The sequence below is a fragment of the Abrus precatorius genome, unplaced genomic scaffold (genome assembly GCF_003935025.1).
Source record: "Abrus precatorius isolate BTA unplaced genomic scaffold, Abrus_2018 Scaffold3, whole genome shotgun sequence".
Lineage (NCBI taxonomy): Eukaryota > Viridiplantae > Streptophyta > Magnoliopsida > Fabales > Fabaceae > Abrus > Abrus precatorius.
Genome location: NW_020874373.1, coordinates 12,061,139 through 12,079,995, shown reverse-complemented (window position 1 = coordinate 12,079,995; position 18,857 = coordinate 12,061,139). Strand labels below are relative to the sequence as shown.

The following is an 18,857-nucleotide window of genomic DNA, read 5'->3' as shown; positions in this document are numbered from 1 at the left end:
CAAAATAATGCAATATATCAAGATTTTAAAATTGTAAATGTTTTCTTAAATAACCTTAAGTTATTATTTCTTATTTATTTATATTTTTATATTGTAGAAGTAGTTGGTAATCAATTGCAACTATTAAAAAGTTTTAAAATCAGTTTGACATGTCTGCTAATTAATCAGTTATAATATCTATAAAGTTTTCTTGTTCTATAGATAAAGAAGCAATAATTAATCACTATGCTCCCCATTATATCAAAAACTCATTTAAAGATTGTTATAGGCTGTTTTTTTTATGTAAATTAAGGTTATTCTTTAACTAACAATTGCATGTTAATTTTTCCGAGATGGAAAATTATTAAAGTTGTGTGCTTGTTTCTCTCAACAATTATTTTTCCTATAATAGATAATAATGATGGAATAAATTTGTATTGATTACCAAGTTTCTAAAATATTATAATCCCTAGTTTTTGAAGTAAAATGGACATACATATTCAATGTAGTCATTCAAAAATATGAGTCAGCTTATTTAGTTGGTAAATCATTAGGTGATTTATTCAAATAGCTTGTAAAATTAGAACTTCAAGAACTAATCGAAAAGAAGATTAATCGATGCAAAAAGGTGATAAATTCAATGAAAATTAAATTATTAACAATTTAGAATTATTTATAAAGAAATTAAAAAAAAATAAATCCAAAAAAGCTGATGATGAAGATGTTGACATTTAATTTAGATGCACCGGCACCATACCAAATGCTTAATGCGACCACATTGACTGGAGGAGGCAGACATTATAAAAAGCATTGAAAGCTTATAGAATTCAATACTACATAGGCTTGGGCTAAATGTGTTAGGTTTTATTTGTTTCATAAAACAGATGAAGAAAACAAAAACAATAGAAGGTTAACAATGACCAAGTTATTACTAAACATAATTGAGGTATTACTAAGTTCGATAATACTAAATTTAAACTAGCCCTATCCATTATTTATATAATCATTGTCGGACTTTCATGATTAAGCTAAAGTTTATTAAGTAATATTTTGTTGAAAAATCATATTATTAAAATTTTGAACAAAATTATATAATTAATTAATAACTTCATTCCTTTAATCACCAGTTTAGAATTCTAAAAAGATTGATTTAATATTAATATTAATATATATATTTTTAGAAGGAGATAGTAAATTATACCTTTTAAAAACTCTAGAATTGTAATACTTCACTGTTAAATTGGAGGAACATCAAGTATATTTTAAAACAAGATAATTGCTATAAGAACTTCCTTTACCCGCTTGTTTTTCCAAAAGTATACTTATGCTCTATACAAAATGAAATAAAGAGAGCTAACACAAATACATATCATTTCTCTAAGCAACTGAATTAGAAGATAAAGCAACCATATAAAATAACTCCATGCATTTAATAAAAGATTAAAATGATCTTCTTGCTCTAGAGTTCAAATCTCAATGTTCTTCCATTTGAAGATTTATAAATGAGTGTTATTTATGAATAAGAAAGATAAAATGGTGTACTTACATTTAAGAGTAGTTCTAAAAAAACATTTTCACTGTTTTCAGTAATTTATCTCTTTTTGTAGTGTTGTAGTTTTTGCACTAATTTTATAGTTTAAAAAATGTTCTAGCTAGGTTATGATTGTTCTTCGTTATACATTTTCAAAATAACATTAAAGTTTCTCCTGCATAGTTTTTAACACCTTAGAGTATGAGTTTGAGAAGGCTTCTTGGGGGAAAAAAAATGTTAGATAAGAGCTTAGAGAAATTTATAGGAATAATACTCAAGAGTGAGAATTTTAATTATAATTTCAAACTGTGCACAGTAAAAAATATTGATTTTGTATTAGAAACTGGATATAACTCTCAAATATTTAGAGAGTAAACCAAGCTAAATTACTTGAATACTCTTTAATTCTTTATTTCTTATTTTTCTTCAACCATGGAACTGTCTTGTGAAATTTTAAAATATATATATACTTTAGTAATTAAAAAACTAGATTTGAAGAGAACTGCCTTTAAAAATAAATAAATAGTTATCTAAAAATCTGTTGACATTTGCTATGTAAAAAAGCTTTTGTTTTGCCAAAATATTATATTAGGATTATTAATTATTATATATAGAAGCGCGAAGAAATTGAAGGGTTTTAACTAGGGTTGAAGCGCTACCATCGCTGTGGCTTGACCTTCGTAACCATGTGGGCTCTTCGTCGAGCTTCGATCCCTCTCAGGTAACTCTCCTCCCTCTGAAACGTTCCTTATGCATATTTCTTTTGTTATGCGTTCCATTTGAAACGCAAATCCAGTTTCTCATTTTTTCTGTTATTTCAATCGAATTCGTTTGTTTTCTCTACATTATTTTCTTAATGGGAGAGTTTATTAGTTCATGCTTTAATATCAGTAAGAGTTCGAGGTGATAGTTGATTGTGCATTGTTTGCGTTAGGAACAGAGGGTTTAATGTAAGAGCTTCTTGTGTCAAATTAACGCGAACCAGTTGTGTGGAAGAAGAGACTGCTATCTACGAGTCTCCCAGAATAAAGAATGGTGAATTTTTTACCCCAAAGACATATTTCCATTCAGGAAATGCTTCACTGAAATTTACAGTTAGTAGACGGGAACTTTCTTCGAGTAGCACCAAAGAGGAGGATGATTTGGAGGATGGGTTTTCGGAGCTGGAGATGCCTGCCGCTGATGGAAGTGGAAAAGAAAATGATGATTTATTAACTAATGAAACTGACCTATCTGATGGCAGCGACAGTGACGATGTTGAGGAGCCGCACAATGAGATTGATGAATCTGCCAAGAAAAACCGACGACGCAGATGGGCTGAATCGGAACTATTCAAGGAGATCGTGAATGCTCCGGATTTTTCTGTTCACTCAGCTCTGGAAAAGTGGGTAAAAGAAGGGAAGGAACTAAACAGACAGGAAATCTCACTGGCCATGTTTAATCTTAGAAGGCGTAGATTGTTTGTGAAAGCTCTTCAGGTAATTGGATCAAATTTGTGTTTGCTTGTATATTATACATGTTAGCATATGAAATTTGAAATTAAGTAATTGACTGGTATTTTCATTACTCGTTTGTGGAAAATGGATATTTGAGGGCCTATGTGCATTGAAATTTTATTTTATTTTTGTTTTCATCTCTTGTTGTCACTCTTAATTACAAAAACGTTATCTGGTATTCACTTTGTTTTCTGTTATTAAATATTTGTGTTGAGAACAGTAAAAACAAACTGTTTCCTAGACAAACCTTTGAAAAATAGAAACAAAGTGAAAATAAGGTAGCATAATTGTAATTAAAACTTAAAAGTGAAAACTGAAAATAAAAACAGATAACATTTTCTTAAATTAAACAGGCCCTAAAATTTGCTGATCATTGTTCTTTCCGGTCATATCATTTTGCTGAAACTCTCAACCCAAGCAAAAGAATACTGCTGTTTATTGTCTAGTGCAATGCTTGTTTGATTGGCCATTCACTCCTCCTTTGTGCATAAATTGTTGCAACTTTCATATACCCTGCATACAATAGAAAAGAGGAGTACATAATATATTTAATAGTTGAGTATTTTAATAATTGCAATGCTGTTTTCATATAAAACACTATTCCATTACTCCTGTTTATACTAATAATAAAGGTTAAGTACATGTTTTCATCTAGTACGAGGCACAACCCTGGTCCAATTACTGTATGCTAACAGGATAATCTAACATGCTCAATGATTGTATTATAACGTAATAACAGTAATCAGGCACTCATCCTCAAGTTAAACCTGACTATATTCTTAGTTTGTGGCAATTAAAGTTATACATTGCCAAATTCAATTAAAGAACATAACAATCTACGCATAAAACAAAGGCAAATGGGTTAAATCGGAAGCAGGAGGGCCAATATGACCAAGATGTGGATCGAAAGGGGTTGAGGGGAAGGTCCAGAGTGCTGATTCAGTAAGCTCAGTGCAAACTGGTTGGAAGGTGATTTACACTTGCCTTACATGCCAGATGTGGAACAGGGTAGGTAGAGTTAGGCAGTGTGAAGGACAGAAGTAGAGGCTTCAAATATTAGATGATCAGCTTTTGTTAAAATATATGAAAATATCCAAAATATCTTGATCATATCATATGCTTTAGGATTAGTTTCCTATTTCCTTATCATCTCTTAGAATTGATTACCATGTTTGTTTCCTATTTAGTTTGGATTCTGGGTAGTATAAATAAGGGTTAGTGCTCTGGGTTTTATAAACACATCATCATCACATTGTAACACATCACATCATTTCATGTTAATATCAATTTGCTATTATTGTAATACATCACATCTCTCTACCATTGTCTACTGGTGACACTTGGATCTAAGTTACCCCATCAAGACTGACCAAACCCCAGTGGTTCTGAGTCAAACAAACATCAGACTCGCCCTTATGTGTAATTCTTTGTTCTGTATCTAGCTTTTCTGAGACATCTCCCCATTGTGTGTGATTACACGTGGAGCATCATTTTCAGAAGTTGTCACCTGCTCTGAATTAGCCTTGCTGTCCTCATCCCTGATCTGTTCTGTCATCACTTCATCAGTTTTGCAATTCATGCCTTCTACTTCTGCAGTTTAAGAGCTGTTTGGGGTTGTTTCTCTCTGGTTGACACTTGAGCTCCTCTACTTAAATTTGTCTTCTATCAAGTTGAACCATGCATTGGGCAATCACAGAAGCATCCTGGTCCTGTGACTTTCCCAGAGGCATCAGCTTGGCCACACAACTTCCCCTGACATGTCACCTGGCCACATGACATAACCAGAGGGATCGCACTCAACTGTCCTTTTGAATCATCTTGATCCTATCAATTTTTCCATCTCAAGTTATATTGTTTGGCCTTCTTTTTTCTAAAGCATATATTTGAAACAAGCTTGAAGGGGAAGGATTAGAATATATCAAAATATCTTGATCATATCATAGTCTATCTTAGATTATGCTATAGGATTAGTGTCCCTATTTCCTTATTATCTCTTAGAATTGGTTACTGTACTTATCTCATAATTTGTCTTCCATTTGTTAGGATTATGATTAGTGTAAATAAGAATTAGTACTTTAGGTATTATGAACACATCATCACATTGTAAGGCAGCACACTATTCTAGATAATCTTATTCAAAGTCTCTCTTTTGTCAATTTCCTCTTTCAATACCTAAAACATCATAATTTCAACAGTTTATAGTGGCCAAATTTTTCTCACAATGTGCAATCTGTGCTCCAATTTGATGCATTTGGTTGGAGCAGAACTCATTTTTTTAAGGATGTTCCTTATTTTCCATAAGATCAAGTATTTTCCATTTATCTGTTTTTTTATCTTGTTTAGGAGGACTCCTTGTTCTCCTTTATCTTTGTAATTTAATTATGTGCCAAAATAATTTTCTTGTTTTATCCCAATAAACAAATCCTAATAATAAAGTACAGGTATTGTGCAACTAGTACATGTTCAGCCCCATCTAACAATCCTTATGCAACAAGTCTCCTAATACAATAACTATAATATTCTAACATTCTTGGACATAACCAAATGTAAATTACTAACTGTTTTTAAGTATTTTGGTTTATGGGTGAAGTTTATCTATGTTAATGGTGAAAATGTTTGCTGAAGCAGACTGGGTATTCTTCAAACAAGAATTATGGGTACATGGTTCAAGTTTTAGCAATTAATTGCTTGATAAAAAAAATTCTGGTTCTATTCCTGCCTGATGATTGGTACTAACTGACTAAGATTGATGTTAAATAGGAATTATTTTGTAGCTTAACTTGGATTTTGAGCTTGTTTGGCCACTGGCCAGTCACCTAGTACTCTTTCAACTTTATTTTTGTGCCCATCTCTTTTCAGAACTGATACTGATTTTTAAGAAGAATCTTGTTGGGGCTCCTTTCCCTCTCAGCTGGTGCTGTTCTTTTCTATTTTTCTTCAACATAACATAATTTTCCATGGAATTGGAATGATACTCCCTTAATGTAGATTAAGCATTAACCTTTGCTGATTTTTATTGTTTATAATCTATTTCTTAGTATTTGGGGCTGCAGTGAAGGGAGGAAGATTCATGTCTTGCATATTGATCAGTTTCAAATAAAAGGGGATGGTTCTTATGTTAAAATGCAGACATATCCTTTGGTCATATTTTCATTAGTCATTTGATATAATTCTTGTCTCTTATTGACTATTTCTAGTAATGCATTGTGTTTTTTTTTACTGATCAGTAGTTAGCGCATGGTTTTGAGTTATGGTCCACAAGTGCAATTCCAGTCACAATATTGTGGTTTTGGAGGTCTTGGTAGTTTGTTATATTTACTATTTTGATTTTTTAGTTTTACAAAAGGACGTTTTTTAATGCAAATTTAAATAGTCATATTTCTTTTCTGGTTGGTTATGTAGCTCTCAGAGTGGCTCCAGTCAAAAAAGCAGTTTGAATTTATTGAAAGAGACTATGCATCTCGACTTGATCTAATTGCCAAAGTGCATGGCCTACAGAAGGCAGAGGCTTACATTGAGACTATTCCAGAATCTTGTAGAACAGAGATAATGTACCGAACTTTATTGGCTAACTCTGTTTTTCAGAAGAATACAAAGAAAGCAGAGGAAATTTTCAGTAAAATGAAGGATTTGGGTTTTCCTGTTACAGTATTTCCTTGCAATCAGCTGCTACTTCTGTATAAGAGGGTTGACATGAACAAAATAGCTGATTTGTTATTGTTCATGGAAAATGAGAATATCAAACCTTCTGCACTTACTTTTGAAATCTTAATAGACACGAAAGGCCAGTCAAAAGATATTGCTGGAATGGAGCAAATTGTTGAAAGAATGAAAGCTCAAGGCATTGAACCAAGCGTCAAAACACAGATCGTTGTGTTTAGGCATTACATCTCAGCTGGGCATCAAGATAAAGCTGAAACTTTATTGAAGGAGATGGAGGGTAAAAACTTGATACAGAATAGGTGGCTATGCCGAATTTTGCCTCCCTTCTATGCAAACCTAGGAAAGGAGGATGAAGTGAGAAGAATTTGGGAAGTCTGTGAGGCAAACCCACGGGTTGATGAGTGTGTTGCTGTAATTGAAGCTTGGGGAAAGTTGAATAAAATCAATGAAGCAGAGAAAGTTTTTGAGATAATGTTAAAGAAATCAAAGCTTTCTTCAAGGAACTGCTCTGTGCTACTGTATGTTTATGCAAATAATAAGATGCTAGTGAAGGGTAAGGATCTTATTAAGCGAATGGCAGAGAGTGGGCAGCGAATTGGCCCATTGACGTTGGATGCCATAGTGAAACTTTATGTCCAATCTGGGGAAGTGGAGAAGGCAGATTCTATTCTTCACAAGGCAGCCCAGCTGAACCCGGTAAGGCCATTATATTCTACCTTCCTAACTATGTTGGAACAGTATGCTAAGAGGGGTGACATACACAATTCGGAAAAGATTTTCGTTAGAATGAAACAAGCTAAATATCAACCTGGATCGAAGATATACCAAATCCTAATGCAGGCTTATATTAATGCAAAGCTTCCAGCCTATGGGATTAGGGACAGGATTAAAGCTGATAACATAAATCCCAACAAAGCTTTGGCTAGCCAGTTGGTTCAAGTTGATGGATTTAGGAAGAATCCAGTTTCCGATTTGCTTGATTGAGGAAGCTAACAGATCCTTTTGTATGGGTTGTTTCTTCTCATACGCATGCAACTATTATTTAGTCAAAGAGTAGGTCAAGCATCTTTAAACTTTTTCAGCATGTTTTGATAGCTCGTCTTTAACAAGATGAATCCTTGTTATTGCGTAATTTGTTCTTTCTCTTTACATTAAATCTCTCGTCGTTTGGTTGAAATGCCAACTCATGAAAAGATGCTTGATGATAGCTGTTGTGGTCTGTTACAGAAGGGTTCCGGAACTTGAAATTGATATTAGTGATCTAGAAATTGTGTTGAAGAAGCAGAATTGCCCCAGCATAACTATTATCGCTTTTTTAATGTGAAAATATCGTCCGCATTAATGTATTCAACCAGATATTTTTAATAAAAATTTATGTATAAAATCATATAGTATTCCTTTTCATTCGCTGGGTGGGTTTATTAAGGGTGGTTAACGGTACATCGCTCATTATCTTTGTAGGATCTTGAAGCACTGTTGCAACCAAATTCACAGAAAGTAACGTGCGTTGTGCACGCCGTACCAAGGCAATTAAGACATTGGTTCTTAGAGCATTATTAACCTAACTTTCTAAATCTGCTTATTTAATTAGCTTAGTTATGTTTTTACTCTATACTTTCACTTATAAGATTTTTTTTCCTTTATTTATTTATTTTTCAATTGTTTAGTATAATTTTTTACTTCAAAATATCATCTAATAATTAATAAAAATATTATTTAAGGTATGAAATTAATATTTTGGATCAATTAGTAAGGGAAAAAAGTGCAAATGTGAAAAAAAAAATAGTAAATAAGATATAATAAATAAATAAATAAAAATTTCAATTTGCTTAATTATTATATCTTTTTTATATATAAATTCTGTATACATCAATTATATATTGCATCATTGTTATATTTTTATTAATTGTTGAATAAATTTTGAGCCTTAATTTGAATAATTAAAAAAAATTATAAAGAGTAAATATGAATAACTAAAATTAAAGAAACTAAAGATATATAAATTGAAGTATTAGAATTAAAAATACAATTAAACCTTTTAAAATAAGGATCTGTACTGAGTGATAGCGATTAGAATGGGTTTGGTATTGAGGGCATGAATGGGGAGAAAACAAAGATAGTTGAATCTTAGTGTTGAGGACATGATTGTGGACAAAAGAGACATATGATTGGATATGGTGTTGAGGGCATGGAGAGAAGAAAACCACAGCGGAATTCCAAGATGAAAAAGGTTGCTTAGATTGTATAAAATAAAGAGATTATGGCTAATAATAAAAAGGTTTAATTGAACCTATGAGTTTAGGTGAAATTTTGATTTTTTTTTTCTCTAACTTTGTTTTTATTTAATTTAATTCTTTAAACTTTAAAGTGCTTCTAACGTGTTTTTTTAATTTTAGTCCTTTAAAAAATTTTAAGCTAAAGTTTTTCTTCTAGTTTTACTTTATTTTTCAATTTTTACTAACTCCAAGAATATTTTAATGTTTGATGTAAATACAGATTTATAATGAAAATTATAAATATATAAAATATTATTAATGATGATGAGTTAATTGTGGTAGTAAGATATTTACAATCAATAATAAAGAAAAATAAACAAGTAGTTGGTTAAAAAAAAATTTGAACACTTAAAAAGGTTTTGAATGGTAATTTAGAAGTTTTAGACAATGACTTAATAGCATAACGTGTAAGAAATGTAAATAAAATAAGATATTGCCCAAAATATTGTCATTTTAAAAATTTTAATTAAGTTACAAGATAGAACAAAGTTAAATAATTATTTTACCTTTAAAAGTTAAATTAAATAAAAAAAAAAAGCTGAAGGATTGAAGTAAAACTTTAATTAAACTTAAAAGACTAAATTGAATAAAAAAATTAAAGAACAAAATAAAAACTTCACTTAAAGGAATTTAACCAAATAAAAAAATATAAAATAAATAAATAAATGAATAAGCAACTGTTTAATGTTTAGGATGAAGATTTCTTAGAGGCTCCACCAATTTTGGATTTTGGTATCAGAGTAACTAATACTTCAATAATTTGAAATTATAAAATTAATCATTTGTAAAAATAAGCACCCCTATCTAAATAAATATAAATGATAAAAGCATAAACATATGTGTGAGGGTGCACGCATGTGAATTAGGATTCTAATCATTTGGAGTTAAGAAAAACAATGCAACGATCCAATTGTTATCGTGTTCATACAAGTGTAATTTTAAAAAATTATATTATAATATTTTGAACAGTAGATGATATTTGAAAAAAAAAAAAAGGCATTAAATATACAGGTTAAATCTTTAAAAAAAATAAACCAAATTCAATTTTTATAAAAAGTAACCTAATTTATTTCTACAGATGATATAAGTAAATTAGTAACATTAATACTCGTTAATATCACCTAAAAACTGTCCATATTGAAGTGTCTTTTATTGATATGAGTTAGAAATAGAGTGAGGATAAAGAATTGCCAAATAAATTGCATCCATATATCCATTACCATTATCCCCTTGAATTAGCTATCACTCTCATTCATGCAAAAGTGTGCATGTTTCTGTAAAAACTAGTAACTATCTCGTATAATATATGAATATATTTACAAAACTATAAATACTAAATTAAATATTATAATTCAATTGATAAATAATTATTTTAATAATAAACAATTTTATTATGCTGGTATTTAAATTTTTTAAACTTTAGAATCTTAAAAATTGCTCCAATTAATAAAAAAATTAATTCAATGATGATTTGCAAACTCTATATTATATTCAATGTTGACTGAAGAAGTTTAAGGGTTGATTACATTATGAGAAATGAAAATTTTCTTTTTTATGATAATTAATTAAGAAATAAATTCATATTGATTTGATTTAACAATTTATTTAAAATAAAAATAATAATATAAATTCTTATTTGTATTATCATCCAATTATAAATTATCACATATTTATTTTATAATAATTATTTCAAAGATTATATCTATAATAATTTAAATTAATTAATAATGTAAAATGTTCACATTACAATTAAACGCTTAATTAACGTAAAAGTTGTTGACACATTATAACAGGAAAAACTGTGTGACTTCAACAGCTGCATCTGTTAATAACTTATTATAGAAAAAGTACTCACATTTTATTTCTCTCCCACTTCACTTCATATTATGTTAATATTATTCGTTTCATATGTTAATTAAAATGTTTTTACATAAATTAAAATATATAAATAATATTTTTGTTTAGAGTGAAATTATTTATGTTATTTAAACATGTTTTTATTTCTTTTGTTTATCGTTCTAAAATTTCATATACAAGTGTTTCTCTTTATTTTAGATAAGGTTGAAAATAAAAGTAAAGTTAAACAACAATAATAATTAATGAACTTTTAAAATAATAAATAAACATTTTTTTAAAATGGTAAATATAAAATATGTTAATTGAGATTCAATTCTTATGTGTATGAATATAAAAGACTTTATTAAGATAAACAAAACTCACTTCAGTGATTTATACATTAGTTTTGACTATCAGGTTAAAAAATACTTTTAAGATACTACAAAAATATAATTAGATGATAAAATATATACATAGATGAAGTTACTTATGTCTGATTACTTGTCATAGAAAGTATCTTCACTCTTCACAGCTTCAGCGTTCAAGAGTTGTTTGAGGACAGTGTTGAAAATCTTCAGACGTTGAATCTGCTTGGTAACAAGACCAGATACAGTATGGAACAAGACATCACAACTCAAACCAAAAACAGAAAAAGTTAATAGATCACGTGCCTTTGGGAACACGATGCTATACTAAGAACATTCTCCAACAACGAGGGAAGATTCACAACTAGGACCACAACGTGGGAAGATTCAAATTACAGAAGTTCCACAATGAAGGGAAGATTCATAATTAGGAATGGTTCCACGATCAAGGGAAGATTCAATCGCATGTCTTGAAGCTATTTTGTGTTGCCTTTTTTCCTTCCAATAATTGTGTTGAATAAAAATAGTGAGAATACATAAATTTTTTTATTCTGATTTAGTTTTTAAATTGTTTATTGTATTTTGGTTTTTGATTTTTTTAATTTAATTTATTTTTCCGAGTTACTTGTTTTAGTAATGATAAAAAAAATTGTCACAATTATAAAATAAAAATATATAATTTTTAACTGTTGAAAACTGTCAAAATTAATAAAATAATATTAAATTGAAAAATAAAGAATCAAAATGAAACTAAAATAAATAAATAAAAAAAACTGAAATTAAAAAAAAAAACTATTGATTTTGTTTATGAGAAAGAGAATACACTTAAAAATCGGTGGAACTTTTTTTATGCTTTGTCGGAGGAGCTTAAGATAACTAGTATTTCACATCTGCATTAAATGTCGTGTTATGAAAATTAGCACAAAAATTTACTAAAGATAAACTCCACTATCATATGACGGGCTCGTGTTGAATGATACAGATTTTGTATTTTCTTTTCCGAAACATGGTTATTTGGCTCTAAAATGTTGAGATTAATATTTTTAGAAAAATATACATCGAATGCCACATCGAATCCATTATCCAACCTTTTTATGATTTTGACGGATAAGTACAGAAATTTAAATATCAATATATCTGGAGAAAAGTTTGAGATAAGAACCATCTTAAATAGTTGTGTATAAGAAAAATAGCCGATAAACAAAATTGTTTATACGAACTGTTCTTATATATCACAGTACCATATTCTGAGAAAAGTAAAAGTCACCTACTTTTATGATACACTGACGAATTATTTATAGAGATTAAATTTACAACAGATCAATATACTAAAAAGAAGTGCATTGTTTTTCTCATAAAATTATCACACTCTTTGGAGAGAATACAAATCCGAAGCACCAAAGCTAAATGGAAAAGAAGGAAACTGGTCTTAATTTTGCCTCTGATATGAATCAATTTTGGTTACTTGGTCCATTCTGTCCTGTTATGGAATCCAAGTAAAGTCAAACACAGATTCATGCCCCCCAAGACCGTTTTAACAAAACACGCTAAAATACTCTTCAACCCTCTTTCAAATGCTTCAAGGAAACAAACTCTACAAAGCCTCAAACTTATCAAAGTAACTCATTAACAAAAGAATGCTATTTCCCTGTATATTTTAAGGTTTCACATTCAACCAAACATTTCCTAATAATTTTTTTAGTTTTAAATTTCTGTCATGGCAATCCTTAAGATAACCAAAAAGCACCATAAGCGTTTCAACAACCCTTTCCCCTCTTCTGCTTCAACCACCATCCCGTATGTCCAAGGCTCTCTCTTCATCAACTCCAAAACAGAACTTTCAGATCAAACCTTCTCAATTGGTAATGATTTTCAGCTTTCTTGGACCACCAACAGTGGTGGGCACCTCTCAATTTCTCATCTTTCTCAGGTTACCAGACCCATTTGGTCTACCATTCCAGGACAGGCCTTTATCTCAGCTGCACTGGTTGACACTGAGGTGGAAGAAAGTAGAGGATCATTTCTTGTCAAAGACAAAGATGTTCATTTGATTTGCAACCACCAAACCATTGAGGGTATTAGGATGATCAATAATCAATTTGGTCATCATTTGGAATATGAAGTTGCAGATTTTCCATCTGGGCATCAAGGATTGGACCAGAAAACTGACACACAAGAAACCAAGCTTCCTACTTTGATGATCACAGGAAGGCTTTTCAATATGACTAAGAAGAACAGAAGGTTTCAAAAGCATGGCATTCAAGCAAATATACAGTTTGAAGCAAAAGGGCCCTCTGTGTATGCAAGGTATTGGGTTTTCTTCCATCAGAAAACCAACCATGAGGTCGGGTTTCAAGTGAAGATTGAGAAACCCAACTTCATCTCACGCAACCAGGTGTCTACAGCAGCTTCAGGAGGATACCGTGGCTTTAAGAGGAGGCTGAGTAATCGGAAAAAGAGACTAGGTTGGTGTTGGTACCTTTCAAGGCCAAGAGGATTTGTTCTGGTTTCTTCAGTAGAGGAAGAAATAGGAGACTTGAGAATCTCAAAATCAGAAGAATTCAATAGAATGTGGTTGACATATGCAAGTGATGAAAATGAGAGGTTTTATGGTTTTGGGGAGCAGTTTTCTCACATGAATTTCAAAGGCAAAAGGGTGCCCATCTTTGTTCAAGAGCAAGGTATTGGCAGAGGAGATCAACCTATTACCTTAGCTGCCAACTTGATCAGTTACAGGTAGTGTAATGCAACGGTTTCATACGCCTAATTCAATAGAATATATCATAAGCTATATATATTTTGTTGACAACACAATGATAAGTGATACATTTCATTGTTATTGACAGGGCAGGAGGTGATTGGAGTACAACTTATGCTCCTTCTCCATTCTACATGACATCAAAAATGAGGTCTGTCTACCTTGAAGGATATGATTATACGGTCTTCGATCTTACTAGACTTGACAGAGTACAGATACAGGTATTGGTACAGACATTATGAGATAGAAATGGTACAAGTTTATTATTGTAACTGGACTGATCTATATGAACTACTCAAAATTAGATGGAGTAACTAGTGCAAAGAAATTCTGAAATTTGTGTGCTCAATATTGGAAATTTCGAGGCATTGCATGTAGGAAGAATGAATCTTTCATAAAGTAAAATTAGTACAGTATTAGTATATATTTGTATTGTATCACATGAAAAGTGTGGAAAGTTTACAATACCTTAAAGCAGTCATATGTGATGACTGAGGAATTTAATATAACCAGGAATCTGTGCTACATATAACTGTGCATAATGAAATACTAAATGCTTAAGTCTTCAACAATTTAAAACATACTGAATTGTTATAATGTAATAAAGTAATATGACTTAAATCCCTTTTTTTTTTTTTTTTTGGGTACATATTTATAACTGAAGCACGCACTTTCCAAATTTTTGTACCCTGGCGCTTGCAGATACATGGAAACTCGGTTGAAGGGAGGATATTGCATGGGAACTCACCATGTGAACTGATTGAACGTTTCACGGAAAGCATTGGAAGGCTACCTGAGCTTCCGGAGTGGATAATATCTGGTGCTATAGTTGGAATGCAGGGTGGCACAGATGCTGTACGCCATATTTGGAATGTACTAAGGACTTACGATGTTCCTATCTCAGCATTTTGGTTGCAGGTAATCCTTAACCCCTAAACAAGAAAAAGTATTTGAAGGTAATTTGTAGACTCTGGCCCTCTGCAGCTTCAACAAACTTGGAATTCACATTTCAGTTTGCTTCAATAGATAGTGTTCATTCTTGCTTTGAACCCACCATTTGCAAGAATTAAGATCGTGTATTTTGTTTTTGAGTGTGTTATACACACATACACAGATTTCTGACACTCTTCTGGGAACCACTGGAAATTAACTTTCACACAACTTCCTCTGAACAAACTTGGCTTGTGCACTCACCCTCACAAACTTGCAACTATCACAATTCTTTGTTGTTTTAATTAACATTGTTTACATCACAGGATTGGGTAGGGCAGAGAGAAACATTGATCGGTTCACAACTCTGGTGGAATTGGGAAGTGGATTCACAAAGGTATTGTGGGTGGAAGGAGCTTATCAAAGATCTTAGGACTCAGCATATAAGAGTTATGACATATTGCAATCCCTGTTTAGCTCCGGTAATTTTTCCTTTTAATCACTTGAATGTATAAATATTGTACTCAATAATTTGTTTGTCTCCAATCATACTGCATTTGTATAGGCAGATTGAGATAGAGTCAGTAATATAAATCTTTTTTAATCTTCGTCTGATCCTTTAGGTTAATGAGAAACAAAACAAAAGGAGAAACCTCTTTGCGGAGGCAAAACAGATGGACATACTTGTGAAAGACAGCAATGGAAATCCATACATGGTTCCAAACACAGCTTTTGATGTAGGAATGCTAGATCTAACACACCCAAAAACTGCAACTTGGTTCAAGCTGATTCTACAAGAAATGGTTGATGATGGCGTTAGAGGATGGATGGCTGATTTTGGTGAAGGCCTTCCAGTCGATGCTGTTCTATATTCAGGTTTCCATTCACATATATTTGTTCCAAAACTTATGCTCAGTGTATATATATAAACTTCTGACCTACTTCATGAGGCCTTTCCAATGCCATTGATTGTAAAACACAAAGAAAAGTGGGTTAAAGTAATAAATTAACTATTGGGTGCAATGCATATCATAACTTCCATCTCCTCTCAAAACTTTCTCCGAGGATAATTTTCTGAACATTCGCTCATCATCACACCTCCTAACCCAAAGGAAATAAAGAAAGAGAACAAAACAAGACTACATTTCATGCATAAGTTTGTGATTCTTACTAAGATTTTCTATCCTCCATTTCAGGTGAAAATCCTATTTCAGCTCATAACAGATACCCAGAACTATGGGCCAAAATTAACAGGGAACTTGTGGAAGAATGGAAAAGTAACTCCTTGGACAAGGTGAAGGAAGACCAGGAAGAGGACCTGGTTTTCTTCATGAGGGCTGGTTATAGGGATAGCCCCAAGTGGGGGATGCTATTTTGGGAAGGAGACCAAATGGTTAGTTGGCAAACAAATGATGGAATAAAGAGTTCTGTTGTTGGCCTACTGAGCAGTGGAATTTCTGGCTATGCCTTTAATCACAGTGACATTGGAGGATACTGTACAATAAACTTACCCATAGTTAAGTATAGAAGAACTCAAGAATTGCTTTTGCGATGGATGGAGCTAAATTCTTTCACCACAGCCTTCCGCACCCATGAAGTAAGTAAAATACCTGTAACATGGCATACCCCTTTGTCATGCTTATATTTTCTTCTATCATTATTATCATTGTAGAAGTACTTAGCATGGATACATTCATCATAACAGGAATTTTGCTCATCAACGGAAGTTTTCATTCTTTGACAACATTCTTTGTGTGGCATTGTCCACGTGGAGTGGAGCCACTTAGCCGAGCATACTAATGTAACACACAAATTTTTCTGTCACATGCTTTTGCTTCATAAACAAAAATAAAACTAATCCACACACTGAATCACATGGCCAAAAGAAAGATAACTTTTTATTCGATAAATTTTAGCCATTCAAAGTTTGTGATAGCAATGAGTTACTTATGCATGACCTGTAAGCAGGGCAACAAACCATCATCCAACAGCCAGTTTTACTCAAACCAACAAACCTTGTCACACTTTGCGCGTTTTGCAAAAGTATATGCGGCATGGAAATTTTACCGAATTCAACTGGTGAAGGTGATCCCAAAATTTATCTTCACACACTATTTTAACTATACATTGAGCAAACTCAGCAGGCCTTTAAAATGCTCCTTTCCATGTCATATTTGTAAATAGGAAGCTGCAAAGAAAGGATTGCCTGTTTGCCGCCACCTGTTTCTCCATTATCCTAATGATGAACGTGTGCATCACTTGAGTTATGAGCAGTTCTTGGTTGGTTCTGAGTTCTTAGTGGTGCCTGTTCTTGACAAAGGAAAGAAGAAAGTTAAAGCTTATTTTCCATTGGGAGAGAGTTGCAGTTGGCTACATATCTGGACTGGAAAAGTATTTTCCAAACAAGGAAGTGAAGAATGGATAGAATCTCCAATAGGATATCCTGCTGTATTTGTTAAGGTTGATTCCCACATTGGAGAAACCTTTCTTAATAACCTTAGAAGTTTAGGCATTCTTCAATGAACTATACATCAGATATAGACAGTCTTAGATATGTACATAGCATCTAAGTAACGTCTCATTTCATGCCCCTGAATTAACTCACTAGTATCATTGCAATCGAAGCTGGTCCCTAATGCAATGAAATAGCTGGAAGGACCTGAATCATATATGTATCACACTCATTTCTTAAACTATATAATAGCTCCATAGTTTCTTAAGACAGCCTCTGCATTCATTTCGATCAAATCTACGGATGAAATAAAACATTAGGAAAATGGCCCATATTCCATATATTTTTGTATAACTTATTTTAACTAAATAATAACGTAGTGATGAGATCATACATCGATAATAGATATAACTAAACTAAGGCTGAGACAATTTTGATATTAGGTTACCCTTGGCTGTAAAAGGAATCAGTCCTCCAATTTTTACACTTGAGATGTTAAATCACGAAAAACATTTTCCTAAAACATTTTAACAAGGTGATATAGAGGACAAATTACTTTTAAAAACCAGATATAATGTGAATCATTCGAAGAAAAAGATGCGACGCAACCCCATTTCTGGGATTGGTCTTTAGAACGCTCAGAAAAGAATGCATGGGAATGTGATTCAACTTGCGCTAATACTTACAATACATAAACCTTCAACTTTCACGAATAATGAGTTTTTCTCCGACAATTTTGTTTCGAATGTTATTTTTGTGCGCGTGAAGAATAACGTTGTTTTGTAATCGAATACTGCAGTGGCATATTCCCTCACTACCAATATTTTACATGGTTTCCTTGAAATTTTGTGGCATATTCTTTTAGATACCTACTTATATCAAATTCCGACAAAAAAAACAAAACTACTTCATTTTTTCTTTTTTGGTATACGGCATAGCTTAGGCCTTTGGTTGCACAATCACACAACCTTGTATCGACAAATTCTGCCATGAAAAAATATTGACCATGTATCTAGAGTTTGATTCTTTTATACAAGGTGTCAAATTTAAAAATTTATATTTTTTAATATTTTTTTATAAAATATAAAATTGATAATTTCAAATGTTGAATCATATTATATTATCTTTATAATTATGTATATTAAATTTCATATAATTTAGATATTTGTAATTATATTATTTAAAATTTATTTATTTATATTTTAAAACATAATACCTATTAAAATAAGGTAGTATATAATAAAGTACTGTTAAATTTATTTTTGTATAAAATTTTATGAAGTTAATATATTTAATAATAACTTTCAAATAAACTGTTGGATTGGTTTCACATTGTAAATGGATCTTGCTCATCCTAACTCATATATGTATTGCATTTGACTTACAATAAATTTAATTGAATATATACTTTTTTTTTGTAAACTCTTTTTTAAAATATTAATTTAATTATTGAAAACATGTATAACCATTGGAGTTCTTTAATAGTTTTTATCGTCAACTTATTATTTTTTTACTATTATAAAATAATATCTTGCGAAGACTTTCAAATAATATTGTTAGCATAAGATGGA

At 31.4% G+C, this 18,857-nt stretch overlaps 2 protein-coding genes across 5 annotated transcripts; both read left to right on the top strand.

Annotated features, from left to right (window-relative positions):
- Window positions 1-2,155: 2,155 nt before the first annotated feature.
- LOC113860870 (pentatricopeptide repeat-containing protein At1g15480, mitochondrial-like) lies at window positions 2,156-8,070 on the top strand. 4 transcript variants are annotated; one of them, XM_027493407.1, is made up of 3 exons: window positions 2,156-2,231; window positions 2,445-2,988; window positions 6,409-8,070. In XM_027493407.1, the coding sequence occupies exons 1-3, from the start codon at window positions 2,197-2,199 to the stop codon at window positions 7,651-7,653; spliced, it is 1,824 nt and encodes a 607-aa protein (XP_027349208.1). In that variant the 5' UTR covers window positions 2,156-2,196; the 3' UTR covers window positions 7,654-8,070. The 4 variants fall into 4 exon arrangements, with proteins under 4 accessions (XP_027349208.1, XP_027349209.1, XP_027349210.1 ...); XM_027493408.1 differs by having other exon boundaries at window positions 2,451-2,988; window positions 6,409-7,990; XM_027493409.1 differs by having other exon boundaries at window positions 2,162-2,231; window positions 2,402-2,988; window positions 6,409-7,941.
- A 4,453-nt stretch (window positions 8,071-12,523) lies between these two features.
- LOC113860869 (sulfoquinovosidase-like) lies at window positions 12,524-17,388 on the top strand. Its single transcript, XM_027493406.1, has 8 exons — window positions 12,524-13,882; window positions 13,993-14,125; window positions 14,607-14,822; window positions 15,161-15,316; window positions 15,458-15,710; window positions 16,031-16,431; window positions 16,803-16,919; window positions 17,019-17,388. Exons 1-8 carry the CDS (start codon window positions 12,864-12,866, stop codon window positions 17,355-17,357), a joined length of 2,634 nt encoding a protein of 877 aa, XP_027349207.1. The 5' UTR covers window positions 12,524-12,863; the 3' UTR covers window positions 17,358-17,388.
- The last annotated feature ends 1,469 nt before the right edge of the window (window positions 17,389-18,857 follow it).